The sequence below is a fragment of the Geotrypetes seraphini genome, chromosome 10 (genome assembly GCF_902459505.1).
Source record: "Geotrypetes seraphini chromosome 10, aGeoSer1.1, whole genome shotgun sequence".
Classification (NCBI taxonomy): Eukaryota; Metazoa; Chordata; class Amphibia; order Gymnophiona; family Dermophiidae; genus Geotrypetes; species Geotrypetes seraphini.
Genome location: NC_047093.1, coordinates 57,187,011 through 57,214,128, shown reverse-complemented (window position 1 = coordinate 57,214,128; position 27,118 = coordinate 57,187,011). Strand labels below are relative to the sequence as shown.

The window sequence follows — 27,118 nt, the reverse complement described above, 5'->3', positions numbered from 1 at the left end:
ACCCCCTGAGACCTCTGGCGGAGTCTAGTAGGCTCCATGTACAATCTGGTATTGGAGCTGGTTATAATTCGTACACAGAGAACATTTGTGGGCAAACATATAAATTATAGACCACTCTGCTGAATAGAGAGGGTGACCCACCCAGTTTGCCAACTTCCCGCTGAAGAGGGTTGCTGAATAGAATAGCCTTCCTGCAATACCCCATACAAATCGAATAATAAGCCCTTTCGGGAGGGGACTTTAAATAGAGCAATTTCTAAAATAGTGTGATCTCTCCCAAGACCCCCTTGGACCAAAAACGTGTGCACACATTCCCTCCCCTGAAAATATTGATAAAATGGAATTTTCCAGTGAAGAATATCTTGGGGTTTTTTTTGTTTTTTTTTATTCATTTTATAACTTACATCAAGTGTACAGTAAATATCAAACAATTATAGTACAACATCACTTGAAAATCTACAATATCCTACAACAAGAAGATTTAACCCCCACCCCCCTCCCAAATTCATATACAACTAAAATATACCACATGAAAATAATCTTATGTCATTCATATATATTAGTATTGGAAAACCAAGAATCCCCCCACCCCAAATCCACATGTGTATTAAAATTGGGAAAAGTGTAAATTGGATTGCTCCAAGTCTAATAGATGTTGGCATTGTCATCTCAAAGCTGGAACTTTAGATCATTTATTGTTTTATTGTCCATTCATTAAGGCTTTTTGGCAGTCTGTTTGGGATCAAATAAATTGCTTGTTAGAAAATCATGTAGCATTGTCATATGACACAATTTTATTTGGCATGTCTATGAGAACCAAATGTCAAATATCTGCTAATAATAACAAGCTTTTGATGATATTGACAGGAGTTGCCATCCAACAAATAACATATAATTGGAAGGATTGTAAAAGGCTGAATTATTGTTTCTGGTGGAATTCAGTTTGTAACGTGTATAAAATGGAAAGAGCGTTGGCAGTTCAAAAAAGTTATTATAATAAATTTAAGGATGTGTGGGGACCATTATTATATTATTATAATGAAGAATAACTTGTAATTGAGCATAGGAAAGCATACTCCCCTAAACGACCAAATCCCTACATTGTACAAACCGGGGCTCGGAGTCGGTCGATAAATCCTTCGACTCAGACTCCTCTCCTGTAAAGCTAAGCAAAATCCAGTAAAATAGAGCAAAGACCACGGAAGGTGATCCTTCAATAAACTTAACAGGCCCACTGTCCCCTCCATCTGAAATATAGATTTGAACTCCCTCCAAATCTTCAAAATGGGTGCCAAGAAGACATTTAAGGAGGATGAGCTTGTGTTAGTTTATTAAAAAGTTTTAACTGCACTTCAGTTTATCAACAGGACGGTGTACAAAATATATAAAAAAACAAGAAATGAAAGGAATGCCATATAACCTCAAAAATAGAAAATGGCCTTGCCCAATGTTTCTCTAAGGATACCCAATGTATATCCAGATCTTCCCGAAAATGTTCTCTCGAGGCCTTAATCACAGCTACCTGATAATATTTGTATAAGTGTGGGAGTCCAATCCCCCCCTTAGATTTTGCCAACTGTAATGCTTCCCACTTAAATTTAGGTTTCTTCCTTTCTCAAGCATGGAATCTCACAATTTGAACTGTTTCTTGGGAATTGCTAGGGGCAAGTGCACAAAAAGAAATAAAATTTTGGGCAGAGCCATCATTTTTTTTTATAGTAGCTGCTCTCCCCCACCAAGTCAACCAGTTAGACCAGTTCTCCAAAGATTCCAGAAGCTCCTTAGTGAGCTTCCCATAATTCAACCTATACAACTCGGAGGTCCTTCCCGTTAAATTTATGCCTAGGTATCGAAAGCCATTGTGAGCCACTTTAAAGGGAAAGAATGGAAATCCCCCTGTAGTAATATCAATGTCATTTCTAAACCCAGAGAATCGGCCAAACCTCTCCAATTCAGATAATAAATGAGGAAGAGATTGGGTAGGTTTAGCCATAGAGTAATATAGGGGAGATCTTGTCTGAAGCCCGTATACTGATTGCCAATGGTTCAATAGCTATGGCAAATAGTAAGTGGGACATTGGGCATCCCTGCTGGGTGCCCCTCAATAACGAAAATTCTGTGGACTGTATACCATTAACCAAAATAGAGCTTATCCCAGGACAAGCAGGCAGCATATTCTCAACATGTGGGTGACTTCATCCACGGAGCCCTGTCGCGGACAGCTTTTCAAGCAAACTTAATTGAAGATCTCAAGTTTGCTAGTGCTGCACCGCGCATGTGTGTGCCTTCCCGCTCAGCTAGAGGGCGTGTCTCCTCAACGTCTTCAGTTCTTAGTTTTCCGCGGAGCCAGAAAGCCCTGTCTCTCTTCTCTGCGATCCTGTGCCTTTCATGCACCGCGGCTTCTTTTCTTGTTTTTCTAGTCGGAAGTCACTGTGCTCTGCGTCTTTATTGTTTTTATTGTCTTATAAAAAAAAAAATTTTATTATTTTTCGGTATTTTCTTATTTGATCAGCGACCGGGAGATCCCGGTTTTTCAGTGGCCACGGCCCTCCTTCCTGCCATATGTCCCGGTCTCTTACCGGGTTCAAGAAGTGCACGCAGTGCGGTCGGGTAATTTCCATCACAGACCTGCACCGTTGGTGTATCCTTTGCCTGGGTGTTGATCACCCTACGGACTCTTGCCCTCGTGCCACCCTTCAGCCTCGGGCTCTTCATCGGCGTCGGGCCAAGATTGTGGACCTCTTCACCATGGAAGCTGGTAACACCTCGACCCCGGCCTCGACCTCGGCCTCAGCCTCTGTCTCGACATCAGCCTCGAAGACCTCGGTCCCGAACAGGTCTCCCTCGACTTTGAAGACCTCGGCCTCAGGTAAGTCTCCTCTTCCTCCTTCAGCAACCAAATGGGCCTCCCCAGCCCATACATACTATAACCTCAAAAAAATACTCTCATTAGACATCGTCAAACGCTTTTTCAGCATCAATAGCCACATACAAGGCCTGCTCCTTACTGTATATAATCTATGATACTCACAGCCCTACGAATACTGTCTCCCAAATGCCTCCCTCTAACAAATCTCATCTGATACCAATGTATCAGCCCCTTACTGTATATAATCTATGATACTCACAGCCCTACGAATACTGTCTCCCAAATGCCTCCCTCTAACAAATCTCGTCTGATACCAATGTATCAGCTTAGGTAGAATCTTATCCAACCTATTGTCTAATACTTTAGCAAAGATCTTCATATCACTATTAAGTAACGCTATAGGTCTATAATTGGCACAACTAGAAGGATCTTCCACAGGCTTCGGTAGGACAATTATATTGGCCTTGTGCATAGAGGTTGGGAGAGGAATACCAGCTTGTAATTCATTAAATAATCTCATCAAGATGGGAGACACTGAGCCAGCTATGGCCTGATAGTATTCCACGGGAAATCCATCCTCCCCTGGTGATTTCCTCCTGGGGCAAATTCTTAATAACCAAGAGAACCTCCTGTTCCACAATAGGTGAATTCAGACACTCTTTAGTACGTCTTCCCGTTCTATCCAATTTACTGAAAGTGGCATTCATATCCCCTCCCACAATCAGATCAACCACCACGTGGGGCCTAAGGAAAGTTAGGACATGCTTAAAAAATGTCCCTTTGTTCCCACATAAATTTAACAAACTAAACTCCCAGCTATCTATTCTGCCCACATCATCCCCTCCTGTAGCATATAAAATAAAGGGAAGATGTTTTCTCAAGAGAATAGCTACCCCCACACCATTTAGAGCCTCCTGAGGTGAAATACACCTTGCCCAAGGATCCCTACCCAACTTCTGCATTTCTATGGGAGTTAACACTCTATGAGAACCTAGCAAAAGTCAGGTGACCAAACCTAACTCACGACCATTCTCTTCATCCTGGTTTACAGAAGACCTGAGAGTACAAAAAGGAGAGTCAGAAAAACAGAAAATACTTGGCGCAAAACTCTGTGACAAGGACAAATCCTCTTGGAAAAACTTGCTGCAAAACTACAAACTAGCCACACATGAAGCAAAGAAAGCACATTTCACCACTCTACTATCCAAGGTCCCAAGCAGATCGAAGGCCATCTTCTCAATAATGAAAAACCTATTCACCTCATCCCAAGGTCCAATGCATTCCCAGCAAACGAACTTAGACTGCGAAACCCTCTCCACCTTCTTCCATGACAAAATATCAGAGATATGTGCAAATCTGGACTCAGAGGACAAAGCATTCCCATACATCCCACCCAAGATGACAATCCACTCAAGACGGAAACCTTGAACAGTTTCAAACTGATCCCCCACAATGACCTCAAAACCATAATCAACTCCGTATACCCCTGCAACCTCGATTCTGGACCCATGTCCCTCCACTATACTCCTGAACACAAACGAGGTATTCCTGGAATCCATCCTACCCCTAATAAATGAGTCCCTAACGACAGGTGTAGTTCCACGGAGCTGGAAATCTGCCATAGTAAAACCACTCCTGAAAAAACCATGGACCCAGACAACCCAAGCAGCTTCAGACCTGTCTCAAACCTCCCATTCATCTCAAAAATATTGGAAAAGACAGTACTCATGCAATTGCAAGACTTCATGAAGACAAATGCCACCTTCTCCAATTTCTAATCGGGCTTCAGGAAACACCACAGAACAGAAACTGCTTTTGGACATCCTAGATGACTGCTGGAAAATCCTAGACAACGGAAATGATGCACTGCTGGTACTATTAGACCTCAGTGCCACCTTTGACACCATCGACCACTCTCTCCTCTTGTCCAGCTAAAGTCCATTGTAATCCATGACAAAGCACTTCAATGGTTCTCTTCATTCCTGACCGACAGATCGCAGAGAGTCCTACTAAGAAAATCCTTATCTGAACCCAAACCACTCCACTATGGAGTGCCTCAGGGAGCCTTACTATCACCTCTCCTCTTCAACCTCTATGTCAAACCAGTACTGGACATAGCAGGGAAAACACCGAATCAGAATCCATTCCTTCGCTGACGATCTACAACTTTATCTTCCCCTGGGCCATCACCAAGACACACAAATCCACAACCTCCAATCTTGTTTAACTGAAATAAAGACCTGGATAACCGGGAACAAGTTACAGTTAAATGAATCCAAGACAGAACTTCTCTGGATCCACAAAGATCTATGTCCGTCCTTTTCCTGGGGCACAAACACCCTTACACCCAAAGACAACATCTGCAGCCTAGGAATAACTCTTGACTATAACTTATCAATGACAGATCACATATCCAAACTAGTATCATCCTCCTTCTACTATCTCCATCAGCTAAAAAACATATGTGCATACTTCTCAGAACCCAAATTTGCCCAACTACTCTACGCTTTTGTACTATCTCACCTAGACTATTGTAACACTCTACTAGTGGGCCTGCCTACCAAAACTCTCTCCCGCCTCCAAAGAGTGCAAAAAGCTGCAATCCAACTTCTGAAAAACCTAGGCATCTGCGACCATGTTATCCCAGCATTAGCTTCCATGCACTGGCTGCCCATTCAAAAATGCTGCACCTTCAAGGCCCTGGTCTTTGCTTTCAAAACCTTCCATGAAACAATTCCGTACTACATGAAAACTAAATTACAAATCTACTTCCCAAAGCAACCACTTGAGGTCCCAAGGAAAAAAACGACTGACCATACCTCCAGGCTACTCTCTCAAAATTGAAACAACCTGTAAACGCTCCTACTCGCACTTCATAACCAAACTTTGGCACACTATCCCCCCATCTGTCAGATCACTAGATGGATTCTGGAACTTCAGGAAGGACGTGAAAACCTTCCTCTTTACTAACCCAGCGCCTTAAAATCATTCACCCAGAAATGCCACTCAGACAACCCACCTACGCCACCTAATCTCACCAGATGTTACTTAGTGCATATGTTTTATTATTATGTCTATATTGTAAATTATTGTCATGTCTGTATTGTAATTTATTTAAATTATGTCATCTCTGTTCTGTCTGGATTATTATGGATGCACTTTGTAACCTGTTCTGGGCTCCTTTGGGAGGACTGGCCAAAAAATTGAATGAATGAATAAATAAACTTCAGTTTCTGCAATAGAGCTATGTCTACATTCATATGTCATAACTGAGTAAGAATTCTCTATCTCTTTATGGGATCATAGAAAAAAATGGTTTCCTGCCCCGAAAAGCTGAGTGGCAGGAGGCTTTCCAATACCCCTCTCCTGTTCGGGCTTCCCCTGATGGCTCTGCGCATGTGTGAGAGTCCTCTCAGTGCATGAATAGCTCTTTTTGAATTGGCCAAAAATTGGATCAGAGCAGACCCATCCTCTTTAGTGCATCTGGGCCTGGGACACTAGAACCCAGAAAGATGCCAAAGAGTAGATAGATTCCATGCTGCTTACTCAAAGTTTACATGGTTAATGAATTTGACTTTTGCTTCAGGAACTTGTCCAAACATTTTTTTAACCCCAGCTGTGCACAGAGTGAGAGTTTGTATTTTCTGATTTTATTTTAAATATACTATGTAATAACTTCATGGCATGGTCCCTAGTCGTCGCCCTCTTTTTGAAAGAGTAAACAACCAATTTACATTTACCAGTTTCAGTTTTATATTCCTCTTATCTCTCTCCTATCTCAGCCTTTGCACAGGTACACTGTTGTATCCTTTTATCATTTTGGTTGCCTTTCCTCACATTTCTCTTATGCAGAAAAAGCGTTGTATGTGGCGTGCTGCTAGTACATTCAGCAGTGTAGGTAGGGTTGAGAAGAAAAACTCTCATTCAAGCATAATCTTAAGCAGGTGACTTCCCCCCCCCCCCCTATTTGTTTACCCTGTGATTTGTTATATATCTGCTGAAAATTCTTAAAGAATTTGGTTATAGATTGCTAAATGTGGAATTCAATGTTTAAAGGGGCAAGGGGTCTTGCCCCTTTAAACATTGAATCTGTGCAGTATAGAGACTTTTTTTACTTTTATAAGCATATAAGATTCCTGTCAGTAGCTGATAACTCTGTCTCCAGTTGTTCTGCTTTCTTTTTCCACCTGAAGTCACCTCTTAGTGTTCTGTTCTAACATGTGTTGATTCTCTGTGGCTGCTTTAATGTCCTGGAAAGGCTGTCAGCATTTCCAGACTGCCCATTGCCTGCTTGATTTGCTCTTTTTTTAATGATGGCTGGTGCTGTGGTAAGGTTGCTGAGCATTTGTGAATTGTCTTGTCTCCCAAGGCTGCTGGTCATGGGTGGCAGGGTTTAGAGAGAGCACGCTTGAAGAAGCAACTGTTCAGTAAATACATTTAGGCAAAGTGTTTTTATTAAAGGCAGCCTACAGCTAGCATGATTCTTTGGTAGTGAGACAACAACATTTCTGATCCAAAGAGTGAAAGAGCCAGAAGGTCTCGCTCCTTTCCTCACCCATTAGATTCTGAAATCTAAGGTGAGCATCAGGACTACATCCTACATGTGTGCAGTATGGGAAAACTGGTGAGGTGGCCACCATATTTTATGATTACTTCTTTGTAGTCCTGAAGGTTAAGAACTAGAAGTGCCAAGTGGAGTCTGGCAACAGTAGTACCCATATCTTTGGCAATGCCTGCTACCTTGTGTCCCCCTTGATCTTTTCTGCTGGGTCAGGTGAGAACAGAACCTAATTTTTCTACTAACAGAACCTAATCTCTACTAACATTCGCCCCCACCCCCACAGAAATCGGCCACTAAAATTTTACAGGTTTCTAAAGACAGCCTAGTCACTGTTCCAGGACATTCTGGATTTTGTAGTGAATTTAAAATAAGGACTACAGAACTGAGAGCACTTTGGTAGAAGCTCAAATACAAGATTTGGAGCAAGTGGCTTTTGAGCGATGGTAACCAGGGTGTCCTGACTCCTGAGTTTATGCATTAGATAGGTTCTATACCCCAGCTTGTGAGTTAGATTGCAGGAATTGTATTCTGATGTATAGAATAGAAACATGACGGCAGATAAAGGCCAAATGGCCCATCTAGTCTGCCCATCCACAGTAACTGTTAGCTCTTTCTCTCTCTCTGAGAGATCCCATATGCTTATGCCAGGCCCTCTTGAATTCAGACACAGTCTCTGTTTCCACCACCTTTTCCGAGAGACTGTTCCACGCATCTACCACCCTTTCCATTAAAAAGTATTTTTTCAGATTACTTTGGAGCCTATCGCCTCTTAACTTCATCCTATGCCCTCTCATTGCAGAGTTTCCTTTCAAATGAAAGAGACTCGACTCATGCACATTTATATTATGTAGGTATTTAAACGACTCTTTCATATCTCCCCTCTCCCGCCTCTCCTCCAAAGTATAGGAAGGAGAAATTAGGTTCTTACCTGCTAATTTTCTTTCTGTTAGTCTGTAGACTGGTATAGTTTTTACAAATGGGTTTATATTTCACTGCGACCAGCAGGTGGAGACTGAGACCAAAACGTGTATATTAGGATAGACCCCTCTACCAATCCAGTCTGCCGAATAGCCAAGCATAACCTAGGAAAGACTAAAACCGAGAACTGTAAAACATACTCTGAACAGGAGTGTAAAAACAAAACTTGGAAACAACTGTTGGAACATGCATAGAGCCAAAAACTGGTATATAATATATCCCCACAGTTCGCCAGCTGAGCCATACCCGGTGTTCTTATATCTCCTTGTCCCTAGAAAAATACTAGAACCCGCAGAAAAATGCAAAATCTGCATGCAAGCAAAACCCACAATCACCATATAAAGACAGAAAGGGTGGGGAACTATACCGGTCTATAGGCTAGCAGAAAGAAAATTAGCAGGTAAGAACCTAATTTCTCCTTCTGTATCGCCTGCTAGACCGGTATAGTTCTTACAAATGGGATGTACCAAAGCAGTACCCATCAAGGGTGGGACCCTCGAAGGGTCAACACCAGAACACGCTTACTGAATACTGCGTCCCAATGCACTTGAACATCCACACGGTAATGTCTGACAAAGGAATGCAGAGAAGACCAAACTGCAGCCTTGCAAATAGCCACTGGAGGCACTAGAGAAGACTCAGCCCAAGAAGCTGCTTGACTCTGAGTGGAATGAGCCTTGAGAAATTCCGAAACAGGCTTTTTCTGAAGAAGATAAGCGGAAGCAGTAGTCTCCTTGATCCAGCGTGCAGTGGTAGCTTTGGAAGTGCCATCCTCCATACAAGGACCTTCTAGAAGGACAAAGAGATGATCTTATTTTCTGATCTCCTGGGTCTTCTACACATAAGAGCGAAGGACCCGACTGACATCAAACTTGCGCAACTGTCTCTGCTCAGAAGATCCCTCCTGACTACCCAACACCGGGAGAACCACTGCCTGATTGACATGAATAGGAGAAACTACCTTAGGCAGAAAGGAAAGAACAGGCCGCAAGACAACCCGCTCCCTAGAAAACTCAAGGAAGGTAGACCTACAAGAGAAAGCCTGCAGCTCAGAAACACGCTAGCAGATGTAATTGCCACCAAGAAGACCACTTTAAGAGTAAGGTCCTTCAAAGAACAATCGCCCAAAGGTTCAAAAGGTAGACGCATCAGAACGGACAGGACGAGATTCAGATCCCAAGATGGAACAGAGGGTTGCATGGGAGGCTTGAGCAATTTGGCTGCCTGCAAGACACAAATCATATCAGGAATGGCAGTCAAACGCTGACCTTTCAACAACCCATAAAAGGCTGACAAGGCCGCAAGCTGAACCCGGAGAGACAAAACCAGACTCCTGTCCAGTCCACCCTGCAAGAACTCTAAGATGGTAGGCAGGGGAGCGTGAAAAGAGACCGCGCACCACTCCTCAAATATACACCAAACCCTCACATAAGCCCAAGAAGTAGAAAGTTTCTGGGACCCCAAGAGGGTTATATCACCTTATCGGAATACCCCTTCTTTTGGTGTTGACACTGGTGACCATCAGGTCCCTGAGCGGCTGACCCCAAGACTGAACTATTAGCTGAAAAGCTGTGGGACTTAGACATCTGAACATTCTTTGCGCCCATTATGTGGGAGGCAGATATGTCCTGAAGATGAGACTCTGCCCAGAGCATGAACAGAGACGCCTTCTAGAGAGGTCAGAAACTCCCCTGGCTGAATCACCTAAATCACAGGTACAGAGAATTTCCATGCGGAAGGTTGGCACGTGGAGAGCCCTGTTGATCCCTTTCAAATCTAGGATGGGCTGAAAAGTCCTTTTTTTCATTGGCACCACAAAGTAAATCGAGTACCAACCTGTGCCCCACTCCTGAGGGGGAACTGGAACAATTGCTTGAAGATCTGACAATCTTCGAAGGGTCTGGGGAAAGGCCTGCTGCTTCCATGCCAAGTGCGAGGGAGAAGCGAGAAAATGATCTGGCAAGGAACGGGTGAACTCCAGAGCATAACCATCCGAATCACCTCCAGAGCTCACTGATCTGACGTGATCTCTGCCCACTTTGGATAAAAATCTCGCAACCGGGCGCCCACCGGAACTAAGGTGGGCGCCGGCAAGGAGACATTGGGCAGGATGGGCTGCAGGGGACCTGGCGGAGGCGCTACCCGCACACTGGCGGGCCCCTCGAAAGGACTGCATGTGCTGGAAGAATCGGTCTCTGGAGAGCCCAGGAGACTGAAAGGAAGTGGCCACTTGACCAGGGTGGAAACGGTGGAAATCACGCACGCAAGCAGCACCACTCCTAGCCAGCGTCCTAGGCCTATCTTCAAGCAAACGAGGCACTTTTAATGTCTGAACTGACTTGTTCAAGTCCTCACCAAACAAGAAAGACCCCTTAAAGGGAAACTTTGTCAAATTAGCTTTGGACGTCGCATCCGCAGACCAAGCGCGAAGCCACAAGGTACGGTGTGCTGCCACGCCAAAAGCCAAAAGACTTGGCAGAAGCTTACAAGAGGTCATACCCAACTCAATTTTGGCAACTTCCTGCTCCACTAATTCCCAATTAACAGACTCGCTGTCAAGAATGCGCTCGGCCCAGCGAAAACATGCCCGAGCCACCAGCCCGCCACACATCACCGCCTGAACCACCAGAGCTGTCACATCAAAACTCTGTTTAAAGAGGGGCTCCAACTTACGCTCCTCAGGGTCCTTCAAGCCACTGCCACCCTCAACTGGCACAGTATGCCATTTTGAGATGGCTGAGACCACCGCTTCCACTACTGGCAACTTCAGGGTGTCCCTCTCCCCTTCTGGAATGGGACATAGGCATGGCATGGAGCATAATATCTTGAATATCCTGATGCATAGGAAAAGAGCGAGAAGCAGAGCAGATCCCCTTAAGCAAGGGGTCCACCATACGTAGGGGCTCCACCATACGCAGGGCTCCGACATGGCCTCCTCAAATTTTAAAACCGAGACTTGAATCGGCTCCTGAAGCTCGTCCTACTGAAAAATGCGCACCACAGATGCATCTTCGCCAGCAGATGGGCTCCTGAACCCACTGCTGGTGGAATCCATCCCCCCAAGAGGATCCTGGAAATCCCCCCCAAAGGTCCAGGTCCTCATCAATCACATCCTGCTCCTCTGGACCAAAATCCTCATCCCAAGAGATCCTTGGCCGCTTGGATGAGAGAGGAGTAGAAGGAGGCAAAACCGCCACTGTCTGGGGCCACATCGGAGAAGATGTAGAAGGCAACTCCCCCCCCCCCCCCCCCCGAGACCTCCTGGATTGGAAACAGAACCTCCAGCCACCAGCACATAAGCTTTACAAAGTACTAACAAAATTTCAGGGGGGAAACCCCCCCGGTGGCCCCAAGGAACTCCCTGCCACAGCAGGGGATCCAGCAGCACCTTGCCCCTGCTTCTCCAATATAGGGGGAATGTCACCTGAGGACACTGAGTTGATGGAGGTGTTTCCTGCCTAAATCGGGGCTGAAACCGCCAAAATCAGAGCTCCAGAGGCCTGCAGTGTCTTGAGAAGCCTGGGACTTTCCTGATGCTGAGGCCGAGGAACTGACCAGCGCGGTAAGGGAATCCTTTGTACCCTGACTGTCAGTGGCTGGGAAACCTCCTGCATGGGCATCGGGGGAAGCCCGGGTTTCCCCACTATCCAAGGCTGACTTGCAAGGTACTTGCGGCGGATTTCCCTGGCCACTGGCACCCGATGCCGACGAGGCTCCCCCACTGTTCCGGCCTGTACAGCGCTTGCACAGGCCGACCGCGAGTACCTCGCGTCTGGAGCACTTTTTCCCTTTCAAAGTGCTCATTGTGCTGAAAACTTCTCCTAGCTGCAAAAAAGTGCCAGTTAGTTGAGAACAAACAGAAAAAACAGCAATTTTAAAGGGAAAGGAGCCCTTTAGACCAGTACAGCCGCAGGATTTTTTTTAATTTCAATCAGAACAGACTCCATAGCTCTCACAGCTGGAGATCTGACCAACTACAGGGGCCAGGCTGCTGACTGAGGCACCTCTACAAAACTTTGGGGAGGTAGAGGAAGGGGGAGGAACCCAGCATGAGACTCTCCGGGTTTAAAATCCCTGAGGTCGGAAGGATCCCCAAACAGGACCCATCCAAGCTCTGTCTAACAAAAAAGGGGAATCCAGGAGTCCAAAACAAATTCCAACAGCACTAAGAGGGGAGCCGAAGTAGTCTTATCACCTGCTGGAGACTGAGATAGACTGAATTGGTAGAGGGGGGTCTTTCCTATTATATAAGTTTTGGTCTCGGTCTCCACCTGCTGGTTGCAATGAGGTATAAACCAGGGGTGTCCAACCTGCGGCCCCGTGAAATATTTTGTGCAGCCCCGGTCAAGAGCGATGCAGTGTTTTCCTCTGCTGCCCCCGGGTGTTTACCATCTTGACGGCTCCCTCCTCTGTCTTGCCAGCCAATGCGGTCCAGGGAAGCCAAAAGGTTGGACACCCCTGGTATAAACCCATTTGTAAGAACTATACCAGTCTAGCAGGCGATACAGAAAGAGAATTATCAAGATAAGTACCTAATCCTTCCTTAACTAACTGCTATGGAGTCGAGTGTGAATGTTGACCTGCTGTATTTTTACATAGAAGGGGAATCTTTTTAGTTTCTCTAACACCAAACCCAATTCTTTGCATCACTCACCCTCTCTAGACAGTCTCATACTTACATATAACCTCTCTGCTCAAATCTTAAGCTACACCAAAAAAAATAGCACTGAGTAGGCTGTGATATCGTCTTTTTTGTTGGTGTAGGTTTGGGCAAAGACTTTATATGTAAGTATATGAGACTGCCTAGAAAGGGTAAGTGATATAAAGAATTGGTGTTGAAGAAACCTGAAAACTTAAGTAAATCATTCTGTAATCTTAATTTAATGTATGAATTTTCTGGGTCCTCTCTCTCCTTTATCCTAGTCTGCAGTGGGTTTATAACCAGCCAATGGTCACCTGTCTCAGTAGACAGGATGGTACAAAGGGAAAGAGGAAAAGTAGGATCTTGTTTAGGATATTCTGCTAGTTCTCCAGTGTTCATATATGTTAATTGTACAAAACCCACACATTTCAGAAAGATTAGCAAAATGACTCGAGGCAAGAGGATATCACATTTCAGGGCTATATGCCTGGTATGGGTGGAGAAGGAGAGCAGCAGCAGAAAAGTAAATGAACCAGACATATAGTATGTTGACAATCTGTGACCCTTCCCCTTGTAAATTTTGAACTCTCTTCTGCTTTGGGTACCTAGTTTCTGCGAGTCACAAAGCAGTATCTCCCCCACATGGCACGCCTCTGCCTTGTCAGCACCTTCTTGGAGGATGGCATCCGCATGTGGTTCCAGTGGAATGAGCAGCGGGATTACATCGAGGCCACGTGGGACTGTGGCTACATCTTAGCATCCGTCTTTGTGTTCCTTAACCTGGTGGGGCAACTGGGTGAGTGACTTCCAATTCTAGTTGGCTCTTCCAATTTGGAGAAGGGTGTATAACTATGCAGTGGTTAGTGAACACTTGACAGATGATCCTTTCAGTATCATCCTACAGACTAGAGAATGACACAGGGACCATTTACCGTGGTTACCGCAGTAAATCTGCAGGAATGGTGACATTTGCAACTGGTTTACCGCAGGAATGGGGACAAGACATTTTACCGCGCCATGTGAGCGGTGAAAAGTCTTGCTCCTGTGGTAAAAGAAATTGCACCCATGTCAGACTCCTTTTGCACCTATTTTACCTTCAGGAGCCATCCATGCCATAATGAAGACAGAAGGAACCCAAAACCAAAGCCTGAGACCAATGTGATTTGAAGAATAAAATTACCAGACAACAAAAGATAGAAAAAAATAAATTTATTTTATATTTTGTGATTAGAATATTTCAGATTTGAAATATGTATCCTGCTAGAGCTGGTATTAGACATAACTGGGGACCGCAAAACCCAGGCTGTACTTATTTAGCTTCCAGCTGGCTTAGGGCTCTCTCTCTCTGACCAGGGGGCAGTTGCCCTAGTTGCATTCCCCTAACACTATTCCTGCCATATGTGACTGAAGTATTCTGTTAGCTTGATTTTTCTATGTAGCATTCTGTAGTAATTTGGTTTGTTCAGTTTTCACAATAGTGGAGGGGATATTTGTGAAAGGGAGGGGAGACAGAGGTTTTGTTGATCCTTGCTCTGTATTATTGGTGTTTATAAAATGACAATTATACAGAATATTGCCTCTTTTTATACTTTAATAAAATAAATTCAGTATAAAATCATAACTATTCGAGGCTTGTGCAGATGGATTTGACAGTTTGCAGGGACGGGGACCGAGCTTGTGGGGATGGGGCGGGGACGAGCTCATGGGGGCGGGAAAGGTGATAAATTTTTTCCCCTGTGTCATTCTCTACTACAGACTTTTACCCAGGACTATGGAGTCAGAAGCAATTTTGGGGTTACTGGAGTCAAAGTCATTGAAAATGTGTTGTCTCCGACCCCTAATAAAGTTAAATTGTATGTCATGCAAATATTGTAATGCTTAAATTTCTTATTTCACAGATAATTTGATTAACCCATTTTTTCAGGATATGTTTTACTTTAGAATATATTTTGATATCAAGTTCTTTGATTACAAAATGTAATATATTTTATGATATTTATATTAGTGAAAGTGGTACCTAGAGAATGACATGGGGACAAAGTTTCAGTTTCTTTGACACCAGACCCAATTCCTTGTATCAGGACTGTTTTGTCCCCATCCCTGTGAACTCTGTTCCCATGAACTCTGTCTGATCCTATCTGCACAAGCCTCAAATAGTTATGATTTTATATTGAAATCATTTATTAAAGTATACAAAGAAACAATATTCTGTACAACTGTCGTTTTATAAGTCACAAATACAGAAGAAGAAACAAAACCCTGTCTCCTATCCTCTCCACTAATGAGACAACTGAACAAGCTAAATTACTACAAAATGCTGCATAGAAACATCATGCTAACAGAATACCTCGTTCATACAAAACACAAATCCATAATAGCTGACCAAAATGATTAACATAAACCAAAATCCCATGAAGCCACACCTTGCATGTAGCACAACACCTATATAGATATACAGTAGAATTTCAGCTATCCGGCACCCACAGGGATTGGTGGATACTGGATAACTGTTTTTCTGGTTACTTGAGAGTGTGTTAGAAACCTTGTCTAACACAGTCTCAATTTGCCCTGAAGCACTAGCATGGCAGTGGTCCTGAGCCGCAAAGCCCTCCTCCCTCCCTCAAGCCCTGAAGTGGCAGAAGCAGGCGGCGGTCCTAAGCGGCGAACCCCCCTTGCTCCCTCCCCCTCTCTTCCTTACCCAAAGTGTAGCAGTCAGCAGGAGGCAGCCTCAAAACAGGCTTCTCGTGACCAGCCCCAGCAGAGCCTTTTATCTGATGCAGGGTAAGGGAGTGAGGGAGTTTACAGCTCAGGACCACCGCCTGCTTCTGCCACTTCAGGGGTTGGGAGAGGGCTTTGCGGCACAGGACCACTGCTGCGCTGCTGCTTCAGGACAGGAGGGGGAGTTTGTAGTGGCTTGGGGGCTTGAGGGAGGGAGGGTTTGCGGCTCGGGATGCTGCTGCTTTGGATCGGGAGGGAGGGAGGAAGAGTTTGCGGCTCAGGACTGCCACCACTTGTAGCTCTTCGGGGCTTGAGGGAGGGAGGGGGAGTTGCAGCTCAGAACTGCTGCGACTGGTGCTTTGGGAGACTTTGTTTTCCCCCAACAGTGATGATTTTTTTGCCAATTGGGTGAGAGTCCCAACTAACTGAGACTCTGCTGTATAAATAAAAGTCAGAGTTAAAGGTTTTATGTCTTGAGACACAATTATGAATATTTATTTTAATGGAAACCTCTTAGAGCAGGGGTGTCCAATGTCGGTCCTCGAGGGCCGCAATCCAGTCGGGTTTTCAGGATTTCCCCAATGAATATGCATGAGATCTATTAGCATACAATAAAAGCAGTGCATGCAAATAGACCTCATGTATATTCATTGGGGAAATCCTGAAAATCCGACCGGACTGCGGCCCTCGAGGACCGACATTGGACACCCCTGTCTTAGAGTATAGATGGTATATAAATGTATTTATTTTTTAAATAAAATAAATACTGACTCCACAGCCCTGCTTCTACCAGCATGTTTAAACAGCATATCTGGCCCTACTGCTGTAGCTCTAGGCAGGGTAAATGCTTGCTGTTTGCCCAGAATCCAGAACATGAAATTCTGTCTTATCTTTCAGGGGGCTGTATACTGATCCTGAGCCGAAACTTTGTGCAGTGTGCTTGTTTTGAATTATTTGGCATTATCGCCTTGCAGGTAAGAATCTGAGTTTATTTGTGTAACATTTAGAGGTATTGGGGGGGGGGGGGGCTTAGTTTAGACTAGGGGTTCTCTGCGCAGTCCTTGAGAGACATCTAGCTAGTCAGGTTTTCAGGATACCCTCAGTAAATAAGCATGATTCATTTGCATGCACATCTGTTATATATTACCCCTCCCCATTCACGGTTTCGGCAATCGCGATTTCACATATTTGCGATTTTTTGGGTAGGGGGAAAAAAAGAAAAAAAACCCATAGTTTAGCCTTCCCCCCGGCGTCCCAGCCTTATCTGGTGGTCTAGCGGGCTTTCGAGGTGGGAGCAATCTTCCTACACTCCTGCCCCGTGTAGATCCTCTGTGTTCATCCCACGCTTCTTTGAACTCAGTCACAGTTTTACTCTCCACCACCTCTCTCGGGAGCACATTCCAGGCATCCACTACCCTCTCCGTAAAGTAGAATTTCCTAACATTGCCTTTGAATCTACTACCCCTCAACCTCAAATTATGTCCTCTGGTTTTACCGTTTTCCTTTCTCTGGAAAAGATTATATTCTACGTTAATACCCTTCAAGTATTTGAACGTCTGAATCATATCTCCCCTGTTTCTCCTTTCCTCTAGGGTATAAGTATTAAGGGCTTCCAGTCTCTCCTCATACATCTTCTGGCACAAGCATCCTTCTGGCAGCAGCCACTGCCTTGTCACACTGTTTTTTGCCTTTAGATCTTCGGACACTATCACCCCAAGGTCCCTCTCCCCGTCTGTGCATATCAGCTTCTCTCCTCCCAGCATATACGGTTCCTTCCGATTATTAATCCCCAAATGCATTACTCTGCATTGAATTTTAGTTGCCAGTCATTAGACCATTCCTCTAACTTTTGCAGATCCTTTTTCATATTTTCCACTCCCTCTTCGGTGTCTACTCTGTTACAAATCTTGGTATCATCTGCAAAAAGGCACACTTTTCCTTCTAACCCTTCAGCAATGTCACTCACAAACATATTGAACAGGATTGGCCCCAGCACCGAACCCTGAGAGACTCCACTACTCACCTTTCCTTCCTCCGAGCGACTTCCATTAACCACACCCACTGGCGTCTGTCCGACAGCCAGTTTCTAACCCAGTTCACCACTTTGGGTCCTAACTTCAGCCCTTCAAGTTTGTTCAACAGCCTCCTATGAGGAACTGTATCAAAGGCTTTGCTGAAATCTAAGTAAATTACATCTAGCATATGTCCTCGATCCAGCTCTCTGGTCACCCAATCAAAAAATTAAATCAGGTTCGTTTGGCACGATTTACCTTTTGTAAAGCCATATTGCCTCGGATCCTGTAACCCATTAGATTCAAGAAAGTACACTCCTTTCTTTCAGCAACACTTCCATTATTTTTCCAACAACTGAAGTGAGGCTCACCGGCCTGTAGTTTCCTGCTTCATCCCTGTGACCACTTTTATGAATAGGGACCACATCCGCTCTCCTCCAATCCCCAGGAATCACTCCCTTCTCCAGAGATTTGTTGAACAAGTCTTTAATAGGACTCGCCAGAACCTATCTGAGCTCCCTTAGTATCCTGGGATGGATTCCGTCTGGTCCCATCGCTTTGTCCACCTTCAGTTTTTCAAATTGCTCATAAACACTCTCCTCTGAGAACGGCGCAGAATCTACTCCATTTTCTCGTGTAACTTTGCCAGACAATCTCGGTCCTTCTCCAGGATTTTCTTCTGTGAACACAGAACAGAAGTATTTGTTTAGCACATTTGCTTTTTCCTCATCACTCTCCACATTTCGGTTCCCAGCATATTTTAGTTTAGCAATTCCATTTTTCATCTTCCTCCTTTCACTAATATATCTGAAAAAATTTTTGTCTCCCTTTTTTACATTTTTAGCCATTTGTTCTTCCGCCTGTGCTTTCGCCAGACGTATCTCTCTCGTGGCTTTTTTCAGTTTCACCCTGTAGTCCTTTCTGCACTCCTCTTCTTGGGGGTTTGTTGTTGTTTTTTTTATAAATTTTTATTCATTTTCATATCTTGGGTTTTTTTTATATTTCACAAACGCCAACTCTTTCGCCTTTATTTTCTCCGCCACTAGTTTGGAGAACCATATCGGCTTCCTTTTTCTCTTGTTTTTATTGATTTTCTTCACATAAAGGTCCGTAGCCATTTTTATCGCTCCTTTCAGCTTAGACCACTGTCTTTCCACTTCTCTTATGTCCTCCCTTCCTAACAGCTTTCTTCAGGTACTCTCCCATTGCATTAAAGTCCGTACGTTTGAAATCTAGGACTTTAAGTAACGTGCGGCCAATTTCCACTTTAGCCGTTATATCAAACAAAACCGTTTGATCATTACTTCCCAGATGAGCACCCACTCGAACATTAGAGATACTCTCTCCATTTGTGAGGACCAGATCCAATATCACTTTTTCCCTTGTGGGTTCCGTCACCATTTGTCTGAGCAGAGCCTCTTGAAAGGCATCCACAATCTCCCTACTTCTTTCTGATTCCGCAGATGGAACATTCCAGTCTGCATCCGGCAGGTTGAAATCTCCCAACAGCAGAACCTCCTTTTTCCTTCCAAACTTTTGGATATCCACAGTCAGATCCTTATCAATTTGCTGCGATTGAGTGGGAGGTCTGTAGACTACACCCACGTAGTTAGAAGTTCCATCTTCTCTTTTCAGAGTGATCCATATTGCTTCTTCCTCTCCCCAGGTCCCTTGCATTTCGGTCGCTTGGATATTGATCTTTACATAGAGAGCTACTCCTCCACCTTTTTGACCTTCTCTGTCCTTACTAAAAAGATTATATCCCGGTTTGTTTGCATCCAATCCATGTGATTCACTAAACCATGTCTCTGTGATAGCGACAATATCTAGATCTGCCTTTTAACATCAGGGCTTGTAGATCATGAACTTTGTTGCTTAGACTGCGAGCATTTGTGGTCATCGCTTTCCAGCTATTTTTCAGCGGTAATCTCCTTTTTCGTATGGATTTTTGTTTCGTTTCACTTTCCGTTGCAATACTAAGAAATGAGTTGCTGATATTGTTTATGTTGCAATCTTTTCAACCCTTAACCCTACTCCTCTGCCCACCAGCCTGCTGTTTAACGGTTCCCCTTAACTGTATTCATGACATCCTGTTTGTCTGTCTTGCCTGTTTAGATTGTAAGCTCTTTTGAGCAGGGACTGTTTTCTTACTCTTTGTGACTCTGTGCAGTGCTGCGTGCGTCTGGTAGCACTATAGAAATAATTAATAGTAGTAGTATTTTTGTCTTAACTATGTATTTTAATGTTCTGCTCCTTTTATTGGGCTAGTGCAGATACTCAGGTAAGCAGGTGTCTCCTGTATATGTACTGTGGCTATCCTGAAGCTGGTCCTAACTTTCTCACATGGGAAGCAATGCTTTTTTTTTTTTTTTATTTCTTTATTCAGTTTTGCATATCACAACAAGTGCATCAGAAAAAGTCATATGATCTTATAAATACACACTTGATTTTCCTTCATGTAACACAAGTACAACATATCATTCTTATATTCATATTCTATAATATCTGAAATATTATGTAATACATTTAATATGTATAACAATTATAATTAAAATAGAAAACCCTCCCTACCTGTTTCAGAAAATCCAGCCTAATACATCAATAATATTAAATTAATTCATACATATTATGAGAAGTATGGAAGCAATGCTAATACAAAGATGCTCTTAAAATATGGTAGTAGGTGATATACTGTACACACTGCTCTTTCCCCACATGAAGCTGAGAACTATCACCTTCGCAGAAATCCTCCATTATAGGGGGCTTTGGGACATGTCAGTTGCAGCTTCTGCTAAATATCACTATTTGTTGAAGGTGTTGGAAGTCTAGATAAAACACTACATACATTACGGTCGGTTGTCTCTCAGAGACTGGTACTTCCTTTATCAAAAATACCTCATTATGAATCAACTCGTAAAGCTGCTTTTTTTTCTTTTTATCTCCGTCCTTATGGAACGACCTTCCACAACTTATTCGAAGTGAACTTTCTTTCCAAAATTTAAGTCTGTTGAAAACTCATCTTTTTTAATTTGGCATGTAATTTGTATAAATTTGTTAGCGGACATGAGAAGACTGCATTCAGGAAACCACAGCAAAAAGATGTTTTGGGTTGTTTGTTTTTTTTTCTCTTCAATATTTAGATTAGGTGGTTCCTATTGATAATGGTGTTGCTGATTTTTATTTTGTTTTGTAAGCCGCATTGATCTGTTGTAAATTGCGGGATATCAAACTTTAATAAACATAAACATACTTGGCCCAAATTTTGTTCTTGCAAAAAGAGAGTTCATTTTTACCCACCAATAGAGCTAAATGCTGACCTAAGTGGAATATGTCAAAACTGTCACAGAAACAAGGAAACCAATCAGCATGCAGCCTATATTTTTGTATAATTGTATTGCTAAGAGAGTGCAGAGAAGTATGCTTTAAGTTCCTGTCAATCCTGTACCTGCTGTATTCCTTTAAAATGTCTTTGAACCATACCATTAATAATATAACTGCTTCTATTGAAATGTATGTAGCTCAGTTCTCTTGCATATCTGTAAGTATATTTTCTTTTTCCCTACTAGACCATTGCATACAGTATTCTATGGGATCTAAAGTTTTTAATGAGGTAGGTGGCTAGTTTCCCATCCCCCTTTAAAAAATGCAGAATAAACTTTGCACACATGCAGTTTACTGGGTATCTGAATGACAAAGAACAGAATTGAGGAGGGCATAGGACTGTTTATACACACAAATTCCTTTACCTGCATTAAGCATGAGGATGGGTACATAGAGGAGCACTTTGGGCCTGATTTTCGAATGCACATCCCAATGGCAGATGACGGTAGACTTTCTACCACTGTCGGGCAGCCAATCGGGACACATGTTTAAAAAAAAATACTCCCTGAGGCAAGACGCCCACATTATAGGCCTCCGGAACACGTCTACGGAGACGCATAGTGATACTTAAGAACACCCTGGCAGGTGTGGGCGTGGCCTTGTGTGGGCTTAAACGTTGGTAAGCATCTCCTTAGTTGGGAGAAAGATGCCTGAAATGTAGGCCTGCGTTTCTGGCGTCTCTCCAGGAGTGTAGGCATGATTCTGCATAGGCCGCCCGTGCGTGATTGACGTGATTAGTGTCTGCTGATACCAGTGTCCTATACAGAATCAGGCCCTTTGTGACTAACTAATGAGATGCAGCCATGTACATTGTCTGGCATATGTCAGGACCACTGGATAACGTTACATTAATAGACTGTACTTAACACCATGAAGTACAGTGAAGCAGCAGGAAAACAGCACAGAATACTTTTTTTCAGGAAAGCTTTTAAGCCATGGTACATGGGCTTGTTATGCCACTGGGGCTTGCGCACATTTGTGAAGCTGAAAGCTATGCCATTGTTTAGTTTCACTACCAGCAGGACCTCCCAAGGCGGACAGGTTTCAGCAGAGATGTCAGACTAACGATGTACCACCCATCTGGGCAGCAGCAGATGGGTAGTGTTGGAGGCGGAGGATCACGTTTGATGCGACAATACCAAATTTATACTGCGCAGAAGAAAGGTCCTGCAATCTACTTCTGTATTCTGCCATGAAAACTTGATGATTTTCATCAAGTCACTAGGATTTGAACACGAGTCGATGGCACCTAACAACTTTTATGCTAGATTGCACTGGCATTAATTGTATATTAATGGCTCCAGTATGGGTTGAAGGAGCTATTTGTATACATGTTTCTTACCATTTGTAAAAGGAGGTATGTAATGGAGAAGACCTTTTGGTAGTTTTGAATTTCATCTGAAATTTTCCCTTCTACTGGTGCTTGTTTTTTCACAACCAGACTACTATGTTAATATGTTCAAATATGTTCTAGGCCAAGGACAGAAATTATTACATACCAAGCCAGAACTTCTGCCATGTGGGAAAGGTCAAGTTTTCCTTCCATGGATTCCAAACAAGCACCACAAAACTGACAAACCATGCAGCCATTCTGATCTCTGATGAGTAGCCCCCAATTAGCCTGGTTCTTTTGTCATATCAAACTAGTGCTGAAGAGGTACAACAGAGTCCCCATAGCTATGCTAGTCAGGAGAAAATGGAGCTGCTTGCAGGCTATAATTCCTTTTACTGAATCAAGATGTGTAGTAAATCGGACTTCAAGAACAAGCAATCTATTATGTTATTTTTGTTTAGCTCCAGCTTTGGAGTATTAAGGATCTAGTAACAAGTTTAGCACACGTCGACCAATTGGTTCAGGTCTGGCTCACATGAAAAAAAGGTAAATATAAAGTGAATTAGGATAAGTATTTGCAAAGTGGCACTGAATTTAACTAGTATCAGCTCTATGTATGGTGAAGCAAGTATTGAAGAGGTTTGTTTTAGTATTGCATACCAAGAGGCTGCACCTTTTTTGAGCATTAATCAATTTAGATTGTAAAAGAATGTCAGGTGTGGATTTCAATTTAGTTGGATCTGGGTAGTTCACATGTATACTGTCGTAATTGAAGCCACATGTCACGTTGATTAGACAAGCGGCCATATGTATATTATAGTTCCTCAAAAGTCAGCCACTGTTGATTTTTAATCAGATCACTCGGCGTCCATATTCCACATTTTTGCCACTGTGCCCAATCTAAAGTAGCATCTTGTATTGTTATCTTTTTATTATGTGGAAATAAGGTGATTATTTTTTTTTGGAATATCTTTTTATTATGCCATATACTCTTGAAGATCCAGACCATTTATTCTTCATCAAGTTATCAAAGTGTTGTGCAGAGATTGATGGATTAAGGGCTAGGTAAGCAGAACAAAACTTACTTTTTTCTAGATTTAACCATGCTAGGGGGTCCTTTAAATCTTGATTTAGCAGCCAAAGTGACCCTTTCCTCCTTAAGAAGGCTTGATGATGATTAAAGAAATCCGGAAAATTAACTCCTCCTGATGAGTTATCATTCTTCAGTTTTTGTAATACAATTCGAGGTTGACGGTTATTCCAGAGAAATTTACTTAAAGCCTGTTCTATGGTATAGTCTTTTTGTGTAGAAGAAAAGGAATTGTACTTAGGATATAATTTATCTTTGGTAAAATCATCATTTTAATGGTAGCTAAACGACCCCACCAGGTGATCTTAAGAGGAGACAATTTGTGTGACAAATCCTTTATTTTAGATAAAATAAGTTTCGAGTTTAATTGTTCCCTTTCTTTTAAAGTCGGTCCAATGCAAATGCCCAAATATAAGTGAAGCAGTATAAAACAAAACAGTCTTAAATATTTTAAAAGACAAGTTCCTGCTGAACAAGAACGTGCGCTGGTAGGGCTAGTCTCGGTTAGGGTGCTGATCTTTGACCAGAGGGCCGCCGCGTGAACGGACTGCTGGGCATGATGGACCACTGGTCTGACCCAGCAGCAGCAATTCTTATGTTCTTATTATTTCATATTTTATTTCTATGTAAAATGTAAAAAATAAGTTAATGTAATGAATCCTCCTCTTATTTCATTTTGGTTCCAGATACACTGCACGAGATGTTTGTGTGCTTGAACCCTTATTCTGACCCAGTAATCTGCTCTGGTTCAGGTTCAACATATACAATTAAATAAGGGTTTAGTTCTGTTTTCAAGTTTATTAGGTTTCAAGTTTTAGTTTTTTTTAATATACCGCCTATCACGGTTATCTAAGCGGTTTTACAATTGGGTACTCAAGCATTTTCCCTATCTGTCCCTGTGGGCTCACAATCTATCTAATGTACTGGGGCTATGGAGAACTGAGTGACTTGCCCATGGTCACAAGGAGCAGCGTTTTGGTGTCTGATTGTTTCACCCCCTTTTTTGGGGATAATTTTTGTTTGGGATAATAAAAGAGAGGTATTGTCGCCTACACAGAAGGAAATTTGTTCTGTCTATATGTTTGAAGAAGGGTTGGGGGTTTCTCAGAATAGAGATTTGTTTCCTGAGGATAGTAAAGAATAAGTTACACTTTTCCCAATTTTAATACACATGTGGATTTGGGGTGGGGGGGTTCTTGGTTTTCCATTAAGAATATATATATGAATGTCATAAGATATTATTTTCAGGTGGTATATATTAGTTATATATGAATTTGGGAGGGGGTGGGGGTTAAATCTTATTGGTGTATAATATTGAAGATTTTTCAAGTGATGTTATATTATAATTGTTTGATATTTACTGTACACTTGATGTAAGTTATAAAATGAATAAAGAATTTTTAAAATGTTTCCTGAGGATTTTCCTAGTAGCAGTCCAGCCTTCTTTCAAACGTAGGAAATACCTTTGGATGCCTTTTCTCGTGTTGGAACATGTTTCTCAGATGACCCTATTTCTTTTTCTTAAAGGAACCTTGCTCTAGGGGGTGGTTTGCTCCTGCTTCTGGCTGAGTCACGGTCTGAAGGTAAAAGCATGTTTGCTGGTGTGCCTACCATGGGGGAGAGTTCCCCGAAACAATACATGCAGCTGGGAGGTCGTGTACTGCTCGTCCTCATGTTCATGACATTGTTACACTTTGACATCAGCTTGTTCTCAGTAAGTGGGGTTTTTTTTCTAAGTTTTGATTACTCTAGTTATGTATTTCTGTATTCAGCAGGGTAAGGGTAAAGCTGAACCTTGAGTTAGGTTGTCCTCTTTTGACTAAATCTGAACCTTTTCTTTCACTCATCGTCACTGTAGGACCCTTGGCTTTATCAATATTTTATTCTGCTTTGATTTAAGGAAAAGATTCATTTCTACGTGCTTGTAACTTGTATCTCTTAACCTTTACTCAGATTCTTCAGAATATCGTGGGCACAGCCTTGATAGTTCTAGTGGCCATTGGCTTCAAAACCAAGCTAGCAGCCTTGACGCTAGTCATTTGGCTATTTGCCATTAACATCTACTTCAATGCTTTCTGGACCATCCCAGTCTACAAGCCCATGCATGACTTCCTGAAGTATGACTTCTTCCAGACTATGTCTGTGATTGGTGGACTCTTCCTGGTGGTAGCCCTGGGTCCTGGTGGTGTTTCCATGGATGAGAAGAAGAAGGAATGGTAATAGCAGCAAATTTAGCAGATGTGCATACTGTAATGTATGCCTAAGACTGGGCCTTTGTCAGCTTTACAAACAAAGAATATTCCAGCATTTTCATCCCCTATCAGCACACAGAGGAATGGACAACAGTTGCCACAGACTGACTGGATGTACTCTGCCTTTCAAGGTTTAGATTTATTTATCCTCTTTTTTTTCTTTATTATAAAAAAAAAAAAAAAAAAAAAGGAGGTATATTTAGAGGGGAAAGTTTCATAGCAGGTCAAGCCCTACCTGTAGAAAGGTAATAAGACTCCTTTTTAGAATGAGGTTCTTTGGCGCTGACTAAATTTAAAAAGGAAAAGAATAAAGTATAGGTATGGGGAAATGTGTGCAAGCAGCTCTTCTTTCAAATTCCTCTCCCACCCCTTTCTTGTTTGTATTGGTCACTTTTTCATGTCCTTGGTTCCCATACACAGTAATCCAACATCATATGCCCCCTCCCCCCTCCCTCTTATTTCCAATCCTGCCACATCCTTAGGAGCCACTGTTACACTTAGTTCAGCCTTTGCTGTTGGCCGAGGCGCAACTGGAACAGGCAGGAAACCAGCCACATCTTGACAGTGGTAGTAGTAGGTAAATAAAATCTGTCTGAGCCAAACGGAGAAAGACATCCCTGGTAATTTAGCATGAAGGATTGTGGAGAATTACATATGGATATAAGCTAGGCAAATTCCAAATTTGTGTTTAAGGACAGCTTTAGCATTTTATTTTAAAACCAGGATATGGGTAGGAGATGCACTTTTGTACCTTCTGCACAAGGATGCCTATAACCTTGTCCTATCTTCAAAATGGATTGCTGAAGAGGAAACTGTCCACCCCCACAATATTTATAACATACATGCTTGTGGGTGTAACATGTGTTGTAAGTATTGAAAGGGAGAAAAGGATGGGTTTCCTTTTTGCTTTTAAACACAGAAGTTCAATCACTTGTTCCAAAGGGATGCCTTGCACACATCTGTGTATAAGTGTCCTAAGATTTAAAAAACACTTTGTTGATATGATTAAGGTAATGCAGTACACAGTGCATCTCATGTCTCTGACTTGCATTTGCTCTGGCTTGCCTTTATGTAGATGCCAATGTAGTTAAGAGAGAAATTTAGCTTAATCAGAACTGGAGCCAGAAAGGAGGCATTACAGGCTGATCTTTCTGCCATGAGCAACCAACTGTATTCAGATAATTGTACATTAAATTTTTAACGGCTTTTTTTTATATGTCTGTCAATTAGAAAACAAAAACACCTCATAAAAATGAAGCGATAAGAAATCTCTAAATTCCCT

General features: G+C 42.7%; 1 protein-coding gene across 2 annotated transcripts in view; it reads left to right on the top strand.

Moving 5' to 3' along the window:
- Positions 1–27,042, top strand: part of SURF4 (surfeit 4) — a 31,326-nt gene extending 4,284 nt beyond the window's left edge. For both annotated transcript variants that reach the window (XM_033960705.1, XM_033960704.1), the window contains 5 exons: positions 13,660–13,846; positions 16,666–16,742; positions 21,347–21,390; positions 25,112–25,298; positions 25,538–27,042. In XM_033960705.1, the coding sequence (XP_033816596.1) occupies positions 13,660–13,846; positions 16,666–16,742; positions 21,347–21,390; positions 25,112–25,298; positions 25,538–25,804 (762 nt within the window). In that variant the 3' untranslated portion in view covers positions 25,805–27,042. The remainder of the gene's footprint in view (positions 1–13,659; positions 13,847–16,665; positions 16,743–21,346; positions 21,391–25,111; positions 25,299–25,537) is intronic.
- The last annotated feature ends 76 nt before the right edge of the window (positions 27,043–27,118 follow it).